The following is a 19,160-nucleotide window of genomic DNA, read 5'->3' as shown; positions in this document are numbered from 1 at the left end:
AAAAATATTTTTAATATTATCATAAAACTTACAGTAGTAAGCAAATGTTTAGTAAAAGCACTTAATTAACCCTATCACTACAGCTATCCTTTACTTCTCATGACACAAGATTTTAGTGTCTTACATTCAAAATTTTATTAAATTACTTTTCATTTATATTATGTCAATTAATATAGCATAAAATCTTAGTTAATGATCCATATTTTAATAGTGTACAAATTTTAAATTTTTAATCCTATACGGCAATATTTAAAATAACCTGAATTTCCCCTACTGTGGCACGGGATTTTCTATTGGATCTTTCTCTGTTTTATCTACTACACCTCCAGTAAATAAGAAATTAAATGTAAATTACTCACTATAAAATCATCATGCTCGGAAAAATCAATCTTTAAAGCCTTCAATTGTGTTTGGTTAAAAACTTATCACATAGAAAATCAGACCCTTCCTTCCACACCCATCTTCTCTTTCAGGATTTGTTAATAGTTCTCCATTATGTTTAATTATATATTACATAACCAACAGAAAGCCAAGATTTCCATTTATCACATTATGTATTATATTACATTGTGTTAAGAACAAATAATCATCAATTTAACTTGCTGTACAGGCTTTGTTTCCACAGTAAAGGTAATTACTAGCTTGAATGAAATTGTAATGGCTCTTATTGTACAGTTAGAAAGTCAGAAAAATTATCACTGTTAGAAGAAATTTTCTGTTTTTTGTATTTATTTTATGTTCTTTGGTGTATTTAATTAAATAAAAATTATTTAATGCATAACAGCCATTAGTATGAAAAAGTACTGTTAAGTTTCACTGACAAAAAAAAAATATTGACTAAGTAATTTATTTCTTGTTTTTCATATTTATTTTTATTTATTATTATAAAAGTAAATAAAATGTAAAAATAGGGATCTCTTCAAGTTAATTAAGGTTAGATGTGGTAAAATAAATAATAATAATATCATATAAATGTTTCATGAAGCATGCATATGAGCAGCTTTGAGTAGATTGTGTGTAATGTAATTAAATAGTGTAATGTGTGTTCCACATCCCCCCCCAAGTGATTCACAAGTTGTAATGGCAAAATTTAGTATACACAGTCCAAAGGGCAATAAAACAATAAAAGTATAAATACATGCATACTGTTACAAGTTATTCCAAACTTTTTTGGTTGTTATGAGGTTGGTCAAACTAACCAATCTTGTATATTGTTAGAGTATAAAAAATAATATATAAAGTTGTAAAAGAAAACAAATATTTGAAATGTACTTAAAAGGTTTAATAGATTACATATATGATATGATATTTTTAAGGTGGAGTATTTTTAATCTTAACATGAAAATCACTTTGCACACAGACTATTCATAACAAAAACTATATATTCAAGGACAAATCTCTATGTGAGAGACTTGTGATGTTTACTGAAAGTCTGCCAAATTTCAAATATATACACACTATATTAAAAGTTGGTAGCATCAAATCTATAAAGACTTTGATCACTTTGATACATGCATTTCTTATTTTTGTTAATATACCTTACCTCCTAATTCTTTAGGTTATTATTTTTCTCTCTATCCTCACATGCATGCTTATAGATTTCTTTTCTATAATGCTTCAAGATATACTTTCTCTCTATATCTCACAAACATGACTATAAACTTCTTTCTAAAATGCTCCAAGCTATAGTGTATCTCTACTGTTATCACCTATTAAACTAACAACGGGGTCTTTCCCTCAACCAGAAACATTTTGTTTTGGGTGACAGGTCAAAAAAAAAGAAATTACAGTAATCTTTTCTTGGAAGTGTTGTATACACTGTTGAAAGTTTAGAATCTGTTGCTTGCAAATACACAATATTCATATGATGGTAACATATTTCTGTTAAAAGTCATAAAGAATTAAAGAAGACCCAAGGTTTCTGAGTGGTCACATCACTTTACGGGCAATGGCCACACACTTGTAAAGTGATTTTTTTTTAATTCTCAAATCAATTTATGAAACTTTTATTCACTGTCTGTTTGAGATTGGAGACCTTGTTTTTATTTTCTGAGGTAGTGTACTACCACTACTACTGTCAATGCTTAATAGATGAGATTTGCCTTAACAAGTACTGTGAAAAAGTCCACCATGATTGTATCCACAGGTTTTAAGTCAAACAACTCTGAACTTTGGAAATGCAGGTAATCAAAGAAATAACAATGACTAATGATAACATGACAAAGAGAAGAAAACACTAGTAATACTTGGTGAGATTTGGAACTATATGCTGAATATGTAATGGCATCTAGTCTGGAAAAAAATGCAATAATAAAAAGAAGATACATGTAGAAGACTTGTTAGTTACAAATATGAAGTAATGTTGTTGAATATGGAGTTTCTGCTGAGGATGTACCCAGTTATAACTTGGTAAATTTTTGTCTGGTTTGGAAACTGTATATGGTAATAATCAAATGTCATACAGTGTTACATCCTACATACGTTTCACCACATTTGTACTAATTTTGGATATTTTTTCATCCAATCCCTGCCATCAAGGTGCTTCTGTTTGACGAAGAGGCCCTATGTTAAGTTTATCTTCAAAATGCTAAAACAAAACAAAAAAAACTCTCTCCTGAGTTGCATTTTTGTGTCAGACTCTTCCAAGTCTTGTACCCTTTCTCTTTGTTTTCTTTACCTGATTAAGTTTATCTCCTAGTTCTTCCAAATGATGCTGCCACAAATCTCCAGCTTCACTTTCAGTTTCACTCATTGTTGCAGCTCCACCAGCAGTCAAAACCTCAACCCCTAAAGCTTCTCGAACATGTAAAACATACTGCTCTAACACAGAACCAGTAAGGGGTAATGCTCCTTGGTCACTACTGTTGTCTGTTTCTGTATCAGTAACACTGACTTCGTGAAAGGCAACAATTCCTAAAAAAACATTTTCAGAAGCAATTTATAAAAAAATGGAAATCATAAGTGTATAAAATAAGTTAATAATGGAAACTAAAAGTACTAAAGAAACTGATATGAATCATCAGTTATTGATAATATGTTCTGGGCATTTGTACAATTTTTTATCTCAATACCTGGATAAATTTCCATAAATATTAAGTGTAAGTAGATAAGCATAAAAAAATGCTATATTTCAGATTTAAATGACTTGTGTTTAGTGTCTATTTTGGACAGAGCTATCAAGAGCAAAATACTGTTTACTTCTAAACCAAGTGATCCTTGACAGTGATTCCAGCTGTTAGAAAGGACTTAGGGCTGATGCTCCTAGTTTTGCAATTTATTACTTTTATAATATAGCATGCATTTGGAAGTAAAAGTCATTGGTTAAAAATACTATCAATTTCACAAATTAGATGGACCAAAAGGGCTACATTAATCCAAAGGACATTTAGGATAATATCTAAAACAATTAATAAATGGAGCACACAAAAAAATGAGAGTTTTTTTACAAAATACAAAAGCAAATATGAAATCATAACTGCAGGTTTTCACTGACCCCCTTCTCCAAGAAGTAAACGAAAGTTACAAAATGAAAAATCAGAATGACACAATGTTATATAAATTTGCATTACGATGCTCGTAACTGAAATAAGATAAATAAAAAAATATAAAAACTGTTCACATTATTTATTAAATAAGCATACATATTTAAGAAGCTCTGTCCAGTTTACATTTCAGAATTATTCAATTATTACACTTTTTTTTAAAGCTAAAACTAGATCAGTTAACTTTCGTTCTGTAATTCATAAAATCTGTAACTAACACAAGCAAGTTGTGACAGTACCTCTCGGAAAAATCGAAAACCTTCAAAAATATTCTGTTACAAAATAAAACACCACTACAAACCATTTTAAGAAAACCAACAACAACATGAGTATGCCATGTAGTAGCACAGCATAGTAATTACTCATCACAAATGAGTTAGGTCACCACATATAGTACAGAGCTGGGAAATTAACATTATTTGTTAAGTGATTAAAGGGCTACAAGCAAGAAAAAAAAAAAAAGAATTGTACACTACCTTAATCTTTGTCAAACATTGCATTATTCTACCATGGTATTAAACTTTCTGCAAAAAAGATTTATCTCAAAATAAATTTTACAACCATGTGTTTAAAGATAATGGGGACATATTCTATTTGGCAAATGAATCTCTGATTTTAACTAAATGTCATCACATATTTGCCATTTTATTTTTAAAATATGTAATAATTTGATAAGTAAATAAAGAAAATATATTTTATTATCACAATGTCATTGATATGGATAATAATTATTTTATTTAAAAACATCATGAATGCTACTAGAATTAGTGATATAAACATTTAGCCAATTTGTTTTATGTACACTAATTCACTGCATGTCAGTGTTAATCATGTAATAGCTTTCTTTGTTATCTGTTCAACCTGTTTTTAATCCTACCTTAACTCAGATTATCTGATGTCTTCTCATTATATAATATTTTTCTCTTTCAAACAGATGAGATTTTACAAACAAATGCTTTCACAATTTGCAAACAAAACTGAAAGAAACTTTTACAAAAACTCATAAAACTGTATATTTACTATGATGTAATAGTCTAATTCTTTCTTTATAACTGTTTTGTAACCTATAATTTAATTATAAATAAAAAATAACTTGATGTGGCACTATTGTAAGGTTTCAACAACAGCTTATACAGAAACACTCAGAAATCAAGAAAGGGACAGTATATTCTCCAGAGGTGATAAGTTCTTGGCAAAAACAAAGTTATTATTAGGCAAAAGTAAAAAAAAAATTATAAAAGTAATTGACAATTAAGTTGTTTTGTTTAAAGGGAAAACTCATGGCAGATGTTTAGAAACAAAAATGTTAACTTCTTTATAAATTGTAGTAATTACATGCAAGAAAGTAACAAAATATCAATTTAAAAATATTTTGAAGTTAAACACATTGAAATATAGTTTGAGATAATGTATTAAAGTTACTTTAAAATTTGTATCTCAAAGCATTTTGTCATGTGATAATAAAATATATTAAGCGAGACAAAACTATCTTCACATTACAGAACTAAGTTACTATTTTAATCTTAAACATTGTAAGAAAAAAATTATCATACACATAATGCAACTATATATTGTTTATCATTTAGAAACAACAAAAATATTTATTTGTAAGGTGTTTTAATCAAATAGCAATCCTATATTCATTAACTTATCAGTCACCAGTTGCAATAATAGTAGGTATACTTTCCCAAACTTTTTATTCTGGACTATTCACTTATTCTATATGTTTATAAATAAACATGTTTAACAGAAATTTGGGGTCTTAAGTGTAATATCTATAAATACACAGTTACTCAAATGCTTTATAACCAACCAGAGAGAATGAATAACCATAACCAATTTTATTTATCAGATAAGCAAGTACTTAGCCCAAGTAAAAACATCACAATTTTTTTATATTCTTCAAGTAACATAAATTTAAAATTAAACATAAAACTTGTAACAGTTATAAATTTATGTTACAAAGTTTGTACACCATTAAGGAATAAATAAGAATAAATCTAAAAGTCTATCCAGCTAATACGATATCACAGTTAACAAGTAACAACATTTTAACTTCTTCACATTAGCAACAGCAATGCATCACTTTTACAGTGATGTTATGATAACAGAAAACGTTTTACAAGTTAGCTATGTAACTCTGTAACCAAATTTTCAGTATTTTTTTATACAAAAGAAAAAAACATTCACTTAAACAATATAATATTTTGGCTCAATCAGTGTTGACTATATAGTCCTAAACTAAGCTAAATAAATGAAACAAAGTTCAAACAATGTTCATGTATTCTCCAAATGATTTGCTTATAGAGATTACATTCCAGCAATTTTAAAGATTATACTTTTATTTCTAGTAATGTAACTGATATTAAAACAAAAACAGTCGAAAATAAACATTTCCAATTTTTAAAAAACTTTTTAAAAGTACTTATACAATCATAACACTTGTTTTAGTTATCATCAGTAAAAAGAACGTCTTTCTCAAGATATTTTTATCTACTAACCAATGAAAAATTAATTTTATAACAAGTCTAAAATATAGAGGCTGCATCTGTCCTAAATGTTACTAACTTTGAGGAAGATAAATATCAGATTATAGAGATATTGCCAGGGAACCTAGAAAGAGCCAAGATAGCAAAATTTGCAATAGCAGTGTTTAACTGATGTTTACATTAAATTAGATGTTGTATTAACTTAAAAATAATCAGTTACTGGCTGAAGCCATAAGTGGACTGCTACAGACACAAGCCATTTTGCAAAACTAAAGTTAATAGCCAAGAAAAGTAATAGCACTAAACTTTAAAGTTTTTTTTTTAAACTACATGATAATATAGACACATCTGAATGGCTTTTTTTGTTATTTCATTTCTGACAAAAAAAAAAGTATTGGATCTCCTAGATATGCAAATTGTACATAAAACAGTTAGAAATTAGACAGCATAACACAATGTAAAAATAACAAAAATGCTACACACATTAAATTTACCCTTTATTTATTTAACATTTAAAAACCCAGAAAGTCAGCAGTGGGCACTGCTAGCCATTTGCCTTCCTTCTTGTCAACAGTTTGAAATTATTACAGTGGCAGATAGCATTAGTGGTATTGGTTGGTTGCTTTAGTGTTTTATGATGTTATGGCCATTTTCTTATTTCAAATCGAACTAGATGTACTTTGATTCTTAAAAAGAAATTACATTAAAAAAGGTCAAATGTATAAATTTAAAAAAACTTAAATAGAATTAAAAAGATTTATGCCCATTAAAAGACAAACCACTTTTAAGGTGAACAGTGTAACCATTGTGAATAACACTAACATTACAGATAAACCTTGGTACAAAACATGTTTAAAATAGTGTCGTCGTTGAGAGTCATAACAACGGCAAGACAATAAAATGTGGCATATTGTGACCTGAGTGTTATACAGTCAACACATTGGTGCATCAGTTACAGATAAAAGAAAACGATGAGCTAAAAAATTGTGACCAATGTGTAGTCTAGTTAGAACAACTTCCTCTTTTCCAATCCTTACAGAAGCAAGAAAGCCAAAGTCAAATAGAGGGTTTTATTTGGAAAAGCCTGTTTTCACATTGCTCACTTCAAGTTGACTGCCAACTGGCATGGAGCCAAATCTTGAATACAGGACCATAGTCCATGTATGGAACAGGCACAGCAGTGATAGTGCCAGAGCAGACAGGTTTAGCTGCAGTGTTGGTGAGCTCATTCCTGTGAATACAAACATGGCCTGGTACCCAGAAAAACTGGATAGAAGTAGATGTTAAAGAGAAATGGCCCAGTTGGTTTTGAATATTGGCAAGAAAAAACCATGGCAGAGCCCACACAGTCACCTGATTTCGAACCATCTGTATAAATAGGAATGAAAAGATGGTTCAAAAGATGTTCAGCAAATAGAAGACAGTACTTCCAATTGGGAGTAAGTGCTTTCCTCAGATGACTTAAAGAAAGGTCACATTTGGAGACTGTAATAAGCCATGATGGGATGGGCTGACCAGTGGATACAGCATTGTTATCCAAGGACAGACCCAATTCATTCAGCTGTGCCTGGATAAAAAAGGCCAAAAGGAGCAATGGCAAACCATCTGTTCTGATAAAGTATGGCCCACTGAGCAAGGAAAAGACAATCCCAGGTGGCATGCTTAGGTAAGGAACGAAGTTTCGAAGTATATAGTAAAGACAGTTGCAAATGGCAGAGGTGCAAAGAAGGTTTGTGAGACTATGTATAAGCTCTGTACTGGGGAAGTGCAGAAAGCCCAAGTGCAGAGCCGAAGTCCTTGATGATGAATGGGGTCCAGCATCTTTAAGGCCAAGTATCTGGCACGGGCCATAAACCAGTGATCCATAGTCAAGTTTCAATCAAATAAGAGCATGATATATCTTTAGCAGAGAACATCGATCCACTTCCCAAGTGGTGGTAGAGAGAACATGGAGAATGTTCAGTGCTCTTGTACATTTGACCCATAGCTGCTTGATGTGTGGCAAATGGCCCCACGAACTTTGTCTCAGGGAACACAAGCAGCACAACTTCACCGATACAGACTTCAGGATCAGGGTGAATACCCGTTTGGCAGCAAAAGTGCATGCAAACAGTTTTAGAAAGAGAGAAATTTGCTGTGGTCCACTTCAGTAAATAAATGAGGGCAGTTTGTAGCTGCCGCTCAATATACCTCATGTTCAACGACTGACACGAGGCATGAAAGTCATCGACATAGAGCCCGTTTGCAACAGTGAAAAGTTCTTCAGTGACAGCATTAAGTTTTATACTGAAAAGTGTGACACTCAAAACACGACCCTGAGTGACTCCAAGTTCCTGCAGAAAATAACGGGAAAGTGTTGAACCCACATGAACTCAGAATCTCCTATCCATTAAAACAATTAATAAAAATTGGCAAATAGCCATGTAATCCATATATACGGAGGTCTCGCAAAATGACATACCTCCATGTTGTATCATAAGCCTTCTCAATGTCAAAGAATATTGATACAAGATGTCATTTGAGAAAGGCTTCTCTGATTGGCGTTTCAAGTCGAATCAGGTGGTACATGGTTGAGTGCTCTCATTGGAACCCACACTGGATGGGTGAGATGAGGTTGTTTGATTCAAGGAACCAAACAAGATGAGCATTAACCATCCTTTCTAAGATCTTACAGAGACAGCTCGTCAAAGCAATTGGACGGTAGTTTGAAGGAATCTTGGGATCCTTCCCAGGCTTAGAGAAAGGTAAGACAATAGCCAGATCTGGTTAAAACCAATCAGTAGAATAGCAAGAGAAGCAGGAAATAGATGGCACAGCATGTCATAGTGTACATCATCATCAGATCCATCCGATGTACTGCCAGACAGATGAAGGACCAGTTTGAGTTCCACCAGTGTAAAGGGACGATTATAGTCATAGAGACAATCAGCTCGAAAGGGAAGAGGTGATCGCTTTGCCTGAGTCTTGATGGCAAAGAATGTGGAGGAAAAAGCAAAAATGCTAGATACCTGGCAAAAGCTTTCACCTAGAGTATCGGCAATGCTCTGGGTATCAGCTACTTTCTGGCCATGAGAGAGCAAGATCGAGAGGGGGACAGAATTATATTGCCCACTGATCTTTTGAAACTTGTCCCATATGACTTTGCAACTGGTGGTAGAAGATATGCTGGTTGTGAACTTAATCTAAGATCCCTTCTGGTTTTGATATCTTGCCCATTGAGCATGTGCACAGGCCTGCTGGAAAGTGATGCAGTCCAAGAGTGTGGGATACCTATGAAGAGTATCCCAGGCCCGTTTTTGAGCCTTCTGTGCCACGTGGCAAGCAGGATTCCACCATGAACAAGGATATTGTGGAAAATGTGTCGAGGTTTTAGGAATATATTGAGCAGCTGCCTGTATAATACAATCAGTTACTATTGCCACACAGATGTCTATTGATGGCTTCCAGATGATGGCAGGATCAAGTTCTGCAAGAGCAGTGAAAGAAGGCCAGTTAGCTTGATCCAGTTTCCACCAGGGCATCAACCATTTTCAGTCTCTCTCAAAATTATAAGAAAATAATCAATATCTCGTGGATTATTATCAACCCTCCATGAAAAGTGGGAGAATAGTGAAGGGGAGCAAATTGAGAGATCAATAGTAGTAAAAAACAGACGAGGTGCATGAAAATAAGCATAAGAACCACTATTGAAAAGAGAAAGGTTGTAATTAGAGAGCATACACTCTACAGAGTGACCCATCCCATCAATATTAGCATTTTCCCACAGGGGATGATATCCATTAAAGTCCCCCAGGATTAAAAACGAAAACAGCAACTGTTCAATGAGAACATAAAGGTCTGATTGATCGTACGTCTCTCCAGGCAACGGGTTGAGAGAAGACACAGTGATGGTACGATCCAAGAAAACACGGATGGCTACAGCCTCCAAGGGTGTGTCGAGTGGCAAAGCAAGGGTGTGCACATGCTGATCAACCAACAGTGTCACCCCTCCATTCACTCATCCATCACACAACCTGTCATTTCTGTACAAAGAAAAATGCCAAAAGGTGATTGTATCGGCAGGTTTCAGAAATGTTTCCTGTAAGGAAAGACATACATAATGGTAGAAAGCAATCAGTGTTTTGATGTCATCCAGATTAGAATGTTAACCTCGACAGTTCCATTGTATCAAGGTGACCATTTTAATTCATGTGTAGGCAAATTGGGTGGAGAGCCCTTCTGTTTATGACCACACATTTTTTTTATTACCTTTATTTGAGGGACGTCTGTTGACCTCCATGGATCCTGCCTTGGGTCGATTGTGCAGGTCTTTGCTGTTGGAAGAGGATTCCAGCAAATGAGTACTTTAACAGATAATCGTTTTGCATCTTGGGGTGGGAGAAGATGTACATGAGGAAATGCCCATGCTCAGAACCAAAGGAAATGGATCTTGAGGTTTGCTGGAATGTATATTACGGACAGAGATGGGTGTTGAATTTGATTCATCAACTTTTCTAACCATGTAGGCACAGAGAGATCTATCTGCACTCCCACTGTAGTAGTAGAATGAAGTGCAGCAGCATATATGTCCTAGATGAAGTGGTGGACAGCAACTTTCGGGCCTCAGGGTAAGTAATGTTTTGAATTATTTACAAATGCTGCACCATTTTTCTTCCAATCATTTACAGCAAGAACTAAAGCAGGATAGGTGAAAGCCATTGCAATTGACGCAATGAGGGTCCGTTTCACACTCATAGGCATGGTGGTCCTTGCCACTGCAACAAGAACACGTCATGAAACCACGACATGATGTGTTCAAGTGACCAGACTGCTCACAGTGGAAACATCTGAAAGGGTTTGGAATGTATAGCCATACTTTGCAATTAAGACAACCTGCCTTGATGGTAGCAGGTGGGTGTAAATGTCAGAATAAGGACACTGGTTGGCATCAAAATTCCATCTTTGCATGTGGAGATATATGCCTCATTGCAGAAACTACTTGGGTGGAGAAACCAGCAAAAATCTCTGACTTAGGGATGTTCTTCAAATCCATTTCAATAATAACTCCTTGTAACGAATTCAAAGTAGCATGAGGCGTATATCCCCCACCTTTAAATGCAAGAGGAGTTCACTGTGTTGAGAGCAAAGCTTTTTGACTGACTCTAGTCCCTTCTGAATGAAAAAGGGAGACATCTGCCCTAAAGGTTTGTCTGAAAGAGAATGTAGTATTAGAAAATAAGGTACAGGCATTACAGATGTTGAAGATTGCAGCTCAGAATCTTCAAGATGTGGTCATTTATCTATGGAACGTTTTTTACAATATTTTATTTAAGGTTTTATTTGGAGAATCCGTAATAAAAAAAGAAGATTTTGGTGCCCACTGACCCTGCCCACCATGAAGCCCTACAAGGGGATGCACTACAGTGCCAAACAAATATACTGCAGCAATGCCAGGGTTTTGTGAGCACCATACCCAAACACCAGCATTAGATACAATGTCCACAACACCAGTTGAGAACATCCAACACTGGTACTTGACTGATCCTAGTCCAAGTGGACCATCCAATTTACCCAAGGGGGGGCCATCCCAAAGCTGCCCCATCTTTAGGAATTCAAGGCTAAAGTGGTGTGTTAGGGTTGCACCCCTCAACCACCAGGTTCCTCTCCTTCCCTTCATGGGTCGTCACACACTGCAAACACATGGGTGGATGTTCAGATCCCAGAGAAGGTAAACTGAAAGAACAGAACCTTCTCTGGGAGATCCCCTCACCCTGTACAGGAATTCACACCAAGGGATAGTGGCATTGGAATAATAAAGATAGGGTGGGCAAGTTTTGTGGCAATGACAATGAGATTTGAAACCCTCAAGTCAAAAGACACCCTCTTCTTAATATGTAGTTTTTCACTTAATAACACATGCATACATTGGAAATATTTTGATTACTGGGATAGTTAAAATAATATAAACAATGGATAATTGAAAATCATTTTTTTGGTGGATTATTTTCATGATAATGAGCTTTATTTTAATTTCAATTAATCCTTTTGTAACATGTCACAGGCTATTTCATTGTGTTTAAAATGTCATTTAAAATTTTATTAAACTGCTATTTTTTATGAATTTATGTCAGTAACTTTGGAATCAAATTGTAGATTATAATTCAAACTTTAATATTATATACGAGTTAATTTCTTAATTCAAAAGTAAATATAAAAAGAACATAACTAAATGTATATATCTTAGTGAGTTACAAGTTTTGTTGAATGCATTATTGTATAAAATTAGATGTTTGTTATGTTAAAATATTAAGTGTATATTTTTGTACAAATTAGGAACTCAAATTATCAATATTAATCCACTAGGATATAAATTAAGAACATCATTTCTTTTTATTTTGATAAGGTATGGCTTATGTAATGAATCAAACAAAGTGACCCAATTCACCTCTTTCCATTTTTGGAAACAGTGCTTTATAAACACTTATTTCAATATATGACATGTGAATAACCAATTAATATCTTAAAATGTCTCCCTAGTGGTCTTCTCAGCATTTCATCTGTGAAAAGGCTACCACGATGTTTTAAACCAAAATTTCAAGGTAGGTAGGTTCTATCTATAGTTTGCTCAAAGGTTCATATTTTTTTTAACCTAAGTACAACTCAGTTACTAAACTTAATATATTATAGTAGAATTCTATAGTATCAGTATAGTCATTGTTTTGCTTCTTCAACTGTATATATAAAACATAAAAAATAAATTTGTTTGATATCTTCCATGTAAGAAATTTTAAAAGGCATAGCAACCTATGTCCAGCAATAAATGAGTTCAAAGGTCATAGCTACAACATATAAATGTTTTCTTTACTTCTTAATTTATTGTTCTATATTTTAAGAAAAATATACAAGTTTAATATAATTTATTTTTGAAATAGTAATAATCTATATACATATGTATAACAATTGAAATGTTACTTTGTATTACAAAATACTATTCCACTAAAACAGAGCCAAGACATGGCAAACTAAAGCTCAGTGTTATATTATTGAATATACTACTTGAGTGTACGTGCATTACATCAATCCAAGTTATGTAATGTTAGCTAAGCATGACTGGAAGGTCAATATAATAAAAAATAATAAATATATATGTAAATATGTAACATTATAAGACTTAAGCTACTTATGCTAACTATTTGTATTTATCTGTTATAATATGTAGTCATTCTAACATGGAAAAAAGCATTATTTATTTCTATTTCCTAATTTTTTTACGATGGTTGTGAGGTGAATCAATTGACAGACCCCACATAGGGTATAAAAAATAACAAAATATAATGTCTTACTGAAAACAAACGTTTGAAATGTTTTTAGGAGGTTTTATGTCTTACTGTATATAAATGATTAAAATGTATTTAGAAAGGTTTAGAGATTATGCAACTGATATTTAAGATTTTTGAGATAAAAAATAGTTTTTTAATTGTAAAATGAAATCACTGTAATATTTTATTAAAAATCTGATTTTTTTTTGTGTACAAATACTTGTAATCTTTACTGAATGTTTAACAAATTTTGTAAAGATACACATGCTGTATCAAAAGTTATAGTGCAAATATTCAGACAAACTCATGTATATTACACTGAGCCTGTTGTTAAAGGGTTAACAGACTTGTTATAATAGAAAACAGTAATAATCACAACTGCTAATTTTGGTTAGTTAATTACTCTTGTGACAATCAATTTAATCATAATTTCAATTCATCAAATGTTAGAATACTTGAAAGCTAATGACTGGAAACACAAATTCCAATTAATTGATTATTTTCATGACATCAATCTATTAGCTCAAAAGATATTAATCAGTGTAATTTCAGCTCCCAAGTAATTGATTAAATCAACTCAGTTCTAACCATTGGTATATCAGAGCAGTATTACCTAGCATAAATAAGTTCAGTTTCAACAACAGGGATGTGCCTGGATTAGTACTCAGCATAAATAATCTTTTTAAAAGTAACTCTTTGTATAGCTAGTTCATTTCAAAAAGTAGCTTTAAATCCAGATAGCTACCTTCTGTAAGTAACTTTTAATACAGCTTTATAAAAGTATGGACATCCACCTTCTCAAAGTAGCTTAAAATATAGCTAGCTACCTTCTCAATGTAAGCTTTAAGTAAAATAACAGGTGTAGTCTTGAGTATGAACAGCTACTTTCATAAAGGAGCTTTAGTTAATTACATATAACTATTTTCTCAAAGTTACTTTTTGTATAACTAGCCACTTACTTAAAGTAGCTTTAATAAGTATGAATAATTACCTTCTCTTTGGTTCTGAACTGTTTAAAAATTAATTTTAAGAATAATGCAAATATTGGTACTTTTAATAATCTAGCAGTAGCTGTGTTAAAAATTAAATTGAGCTTAAAAAATTGAGACTGATTATATTCTAATAAATACTTGAAGTTTGAATGTAATTTTGTTGAAGATTTAAGTTTTTCAACTTTAATTGTAGCTAAAGATTAATTCCTTTTCTAAAAACTTACCTACCCTAATATTATCAGTGATTTCATAAATTTATATCATTCTTTAACCATTACTGATATGTTTAAACCTTCCATAATACTGTAACAACAGTATTTTCAAACACTATGCATGTAGGCAAATAGTTACTGGTAATTTGGTTCTTTTAAGAAATGAAAAAATTCAATACACACATTTTGCTTTAAATTAACATTAATTTCAAGAATAAACTGCATCAGAAAGTACATACTCCTACTTTCTGAAGTTAGTTGTGAAAAAAACAACTTTCAGTTTTTTTTAATAATAGAGATTCAGAATAATGATTAAATTCAATAACGTTTAACTCAGAAAACAAAAATACACATATAATTAACATTCACCATTTCACAGTATTTTTAGACGTCTTTTTACTCATTACAGTACAATGCACAGTAAACCTAATAATTATATAGGATTTGGAAAATATGTAGCATTGATGCTACCAATTTATTCTTTTAAATTATTCAACAAATAAACTGCTTAAAGTACTGAAAACAATATGACAACAAAACTATCAAATGGTTTATGTGGTGAATTGAATTATATTCTAGACTTCATATTTATTTTAATAGGCAAAATAATGTGTAAAAAAAGTACTTTAAACTTGAATAACTATCACAGCCATCTTATGTAACTGATACTACTTAATGGAATATTTCATTTAAGCTTTATTAATCCCTTTTTTAATCAATAACACACATACCTTCAAGGTCTGTATGTTGCAAATACACTCTGATATCCTTTTTTTTTCAACTATTTTTACTCAAGAAACAAATCTTTAACACTATATCCTGTATTCTTTACTAAAACAAAATATTTTGATATCCTATTTTTGTAAAAGGAGATAGCATATAAATTTAATATATCGTTTATCGCTCAGATTAATAGCCTAGTCATGTCGTAACTCACCTTTTTGGGGCACAATCAGCCAGGTGTAAAGATACCCTGCAGCAACACTGTAATATAACACAGATGCTTTTTGCCGATTCACAGTGTCCAAAATCTGTTCCACAGAGACAGGGGTAAGTGTTGGCATGTTACTACCTCCACTAGTCTGTCTCTCCATAAGAAGGTCAACAAATGCCCTGGTACGTCCTCTTTCTGCCACTACTAGTGCTTCTTGTCGACGTCCAAGGCTAACAAGAACCCTCTAAAAATGAGAAACAATAGAAAATACCATTCTTTTAGCTCTCTTGCCATGGGCATAATTTTCTGTGCATGCCACAAAGCTTTTACCAAGTTATATTCGAAATGTAATTAAACTACTTTTCATTTATGTTGTACCAATTGTAAGATTGTAGCTAATAATGCATATTTACTCTCTCAACACTGGCTTGGTTAGTTTTACCTACCACACAAGCTTTTTGTACTAGTTTAAGTTGTCTCAGAAGTTAATACTTCCAACATTCAACATAATGTGTGTGTACATCTTCACAAAATTTGGCAGTCTTTCAGTTAACACTACAAGACTTTCACACACAAAAATCATATTTTAAGTAATGTATTTTAAAAAATCTAAAATAAAGACTTGTCCATGAAAATGCAGAGTGTCTGTTTTGAATAATCCATGTGACAAGTAATTTTCATGTTAGGATTAAAAATATTTTTACTAAAAATACTGAATACATTCCAAATGTTTTTTTTTACATAAAACTTTATATTTCATATTTTATTTTCTTTACCCTATCTCTACATGAAACCAATTCATTTGACCAACCTAATTACCACTCAAAAAAATTCGAAATAATACAAATTACTCCTTGTTTTCTTTCTAGAATGACTTCAAATTGCAATGTGAAACTACATTAATTTATCCTAAGCAGCTTTCAGCTTGGAATGGTATACATCAATAATTAAGTTTGTTTTATTTCCCCCTTTTACTGCCCTTTGAACCCTGTGTAGTTAACCATTCTTGCCACAATATGTTGTGAATCACTCAAGCCATGTGCAACTCAAGTTATGCTATCAAATTATATTACCAATCTGCTCCTCACATACATGCCTCATGAACTATTTTCATTACATTATTATTTATTATTCTTAATCTAATCTTAACCTAAAAATATTTTAAATTTTAGTTACTTTTGTAATAATAAGTAGAAAATAAATATGAAAACCCAGAAATAAATTACTAACTCAATCTTTTCTCTTGCTGTCGACTGTTGAGGAGATTTAAGCCTACATACTATGTACTAATTATGGAAATACAATAAATCATTTTTAATTAAATAATGCACCAGAGAACATACACTAATAACATACAAAAAGCAGAAAATATTTCATAACCATCACAATTTTTCTGGCTTTCTAACCACAAAACAAAAGTCATTACAAAATTCAAACATCCTAGCTGATATGTTTTCTGGGAAACAAAGCTTGTACAAAAAGAAAAATCAACAATTCTCTGTACAAAAAACAGGGTTAAAAAAAAAAAGATAAAATATAAAGTTTTACTAAAAAAAGTTTGAAACATATATCCAATATTTTAGAGATCACCAAAATGAAATTTGAGATTTTGGACATGAAGAAAAGTATTTTTAATTCTAATATTAAAATAACTTTGCACTTGGACTAGTAAAAGAAAGAAAAACTTGATATATTCAAGAACAAATCTTTTTACTTTATTAAAAACATTTCAATAATTTTTGTATGCAAGAGACTTGTATCATTTACTACAGTATGCCAAATTTTGTGAAGATAAAAATACAATAATAAAATTATCACTATTAAAACTACAACAACTCCAAATGAGTACAAAGTGGTCCCATAGTTCATCAATTTAACTGCGTTTGTGAAGAGAGAGTTAAGAACCCTTTTATGTTAGAGACATCTCCAATATCAATATGTGGAAAGTTAATATCTTTCTTCTCTGAAAATGTATTTCTTATAGATTAACACCTCCACACAGATGAAGTAAAAATATATCTCAAGACAACTGGTATGGGCATTAAAACTTTTATTAAAATAAAGTAGAAAGCAATGTTTCGACCTTCTTAGGTCATCTTCAGGTTAACAAATAGAGAGTTTGCAGCCTAAGGTCCTATTGAGCCATCTTGAGATAACCTCCACACACACAGATAGCCATTTTCTTCTTCAATTCATGCACATCTGCCTGAAAGAATTTCATTCCATCAGCCTTGTGAAAACTCCCACCTAAGTTACTCACAATTTGCATCACTATATTATGTATCACGCATCATAACCTGGGAGTTCATGCAAATTTGGGGCAGAATCTAAGAGATAAATGCATATATATATATATATGATTGGTACAGTGACATGTATCCATTGTTCACTTGGAGATTATGATGTATCAAGTTTATGTGAGGAAACTTCATTATGCTCCAGAAACACCCTAGTCACTCTTCTTATCACAGAGGGGCCTTTTGTTCTAGTCCCAGGTGTATGGTCCAAACGATAAAGGATTTTCCATGGTCTACTACCACTTCAGTGGCTAGGAGTTGGTTAGTAGTAAGGGTCTCTCATACTCCACTTGAAAAGGGTTGAGAATTTGCATGGGAGTGACCCATAGAATATCCCCATAAGTCTTTCTGTCCAGAAAGGTCTTTTACTGGAAACAATGCAACAGGTGATCATGAAACCCTATTTTCAAAGGCCAGCAAAATGAGCCTGAAAAGTGGACAAATGCACATTAGTCTACTAATGGGATCCTAAAGTAGATTAACAGTGAACAGGAATAAATTAAAAGTACATTCATCTGTCAAAAGCACAGAGGAACTGATGAATGGTAATGGGTGAAAGTAGAAATCCCTCTGGAGACAAGTCAGTGGGTGATGAATACATGTGGCATAGCCTGTATGCTTGTCTAGAAAATCTCTTCTACTGTTCAATGAAACTGGTCTTAAAGAAATTGAGTCATGAAAAAAACTGATGACTATCCACCCCTAAGGAAGAATAAACCAAATGAATAAGTTGGAGGATCCACTAATAAAGGTGGCAAGAGATAAGTCTCTAACAGAGGAGAGGTTATAAAATGAAAAGAAGGTGATAGAAACCCTAGGAGAAGGAAATGCAAAATAGGTAAAAACAAATGGTCTAGCCTAGACATAAAAGTATATCTGGGTCAGAATCTGTAATGATGTGAGACAGAGGAAAGGGAAGTGAGAAAACAGGTGTGACCACCTTTGTGAGCAGATGAAGTCTCAGGCATGAAAAAATGATTGGGGTAGAGAAGGTATGAGTAGTGGAAAAGAAACTGTCAGAAGTATATGCCATTGATATTACATTGACAATGACCCCAGGCAAGAAGGAAAAGGACATAGATTTTGACAGAGAGATGGTATGGAGAGCAAATTGCAAGAGGTTCAAAGGGGCTTTGAGTGAGGGCATAAAAAATAACACTGAAATCCCAGATAGACAGGAGAATTGGAAAATGAAGCCTGTGAAATACAAAGAAATTGGATAGAGGGCAGGCAAACTCTATAGTTTTGTTCTCCATCAGGTACAAAACTACTCCTTCTAAATACTGAAGACAGACTGAATCTGAAGGGTAAGGATGGGTCAGAAAGAAACTGTCAGCAGAAAAATGTGTCCATAAATGTACAAACTGGGACAGACAGGCTCCCATAGGCCCTGAAC

General features: G+C 32.5%; 1 protein-coding gene across 2 annotated transcripts in view; it reads right to left on the bottom strand.

The window, feature by feature from the left end:
• The window catches only part of LOC143255596 (tetratricopeptide repeat protein 28-like), a 106,421-nt gene that overhangs the window by 19,554 nt on the left and 67,707 nt on the right, over positions 1 to 19,160 (bottom strand). For both annotated transcript variants that reach the window (XR_013030739.1, XM_076511478.1), the window contains exons 14-15: positions 15,471 to 15,711; positions 2,678 to 2,913 (exon numbers count right to left, since the gene is read on the bottom strand). Coding sequence is in view for 1 of the 2 variants with exons in the window: in XM_076511478.1 (XP_076367593.1) it covers positions 2,678 to 2,913; positions 15,471 to 15,711 (477 nt within the window). In the remaining variant the exon portion in view is untranslated. The remainder of the gene's footprint in view (positions 1 to 2,677; positions 2,914 to 15,470; positions 15,712 to 19,160) is intronic.

The sequence above is a fragment of the Tachypleus tridentatus genome, chromosome 7, assembly GCF_004210375.1.
Source record: "Tachypleus tridentatus isolate NWPU-2018 chromosome 7, ASM421037v1, whole genome shotgun sequence".
NCBI lineage: Eukaryota > Metazoa > Arthropoda > Merostomata > Xiphosura > Limulidae > Tachypleus > Tachypleus tridentatus.
The sequence above is the reverse complement of the archived record's forward strand: the minus strand, read 5'-3'. Positions and strand labels throughout refer to the sequence as shown.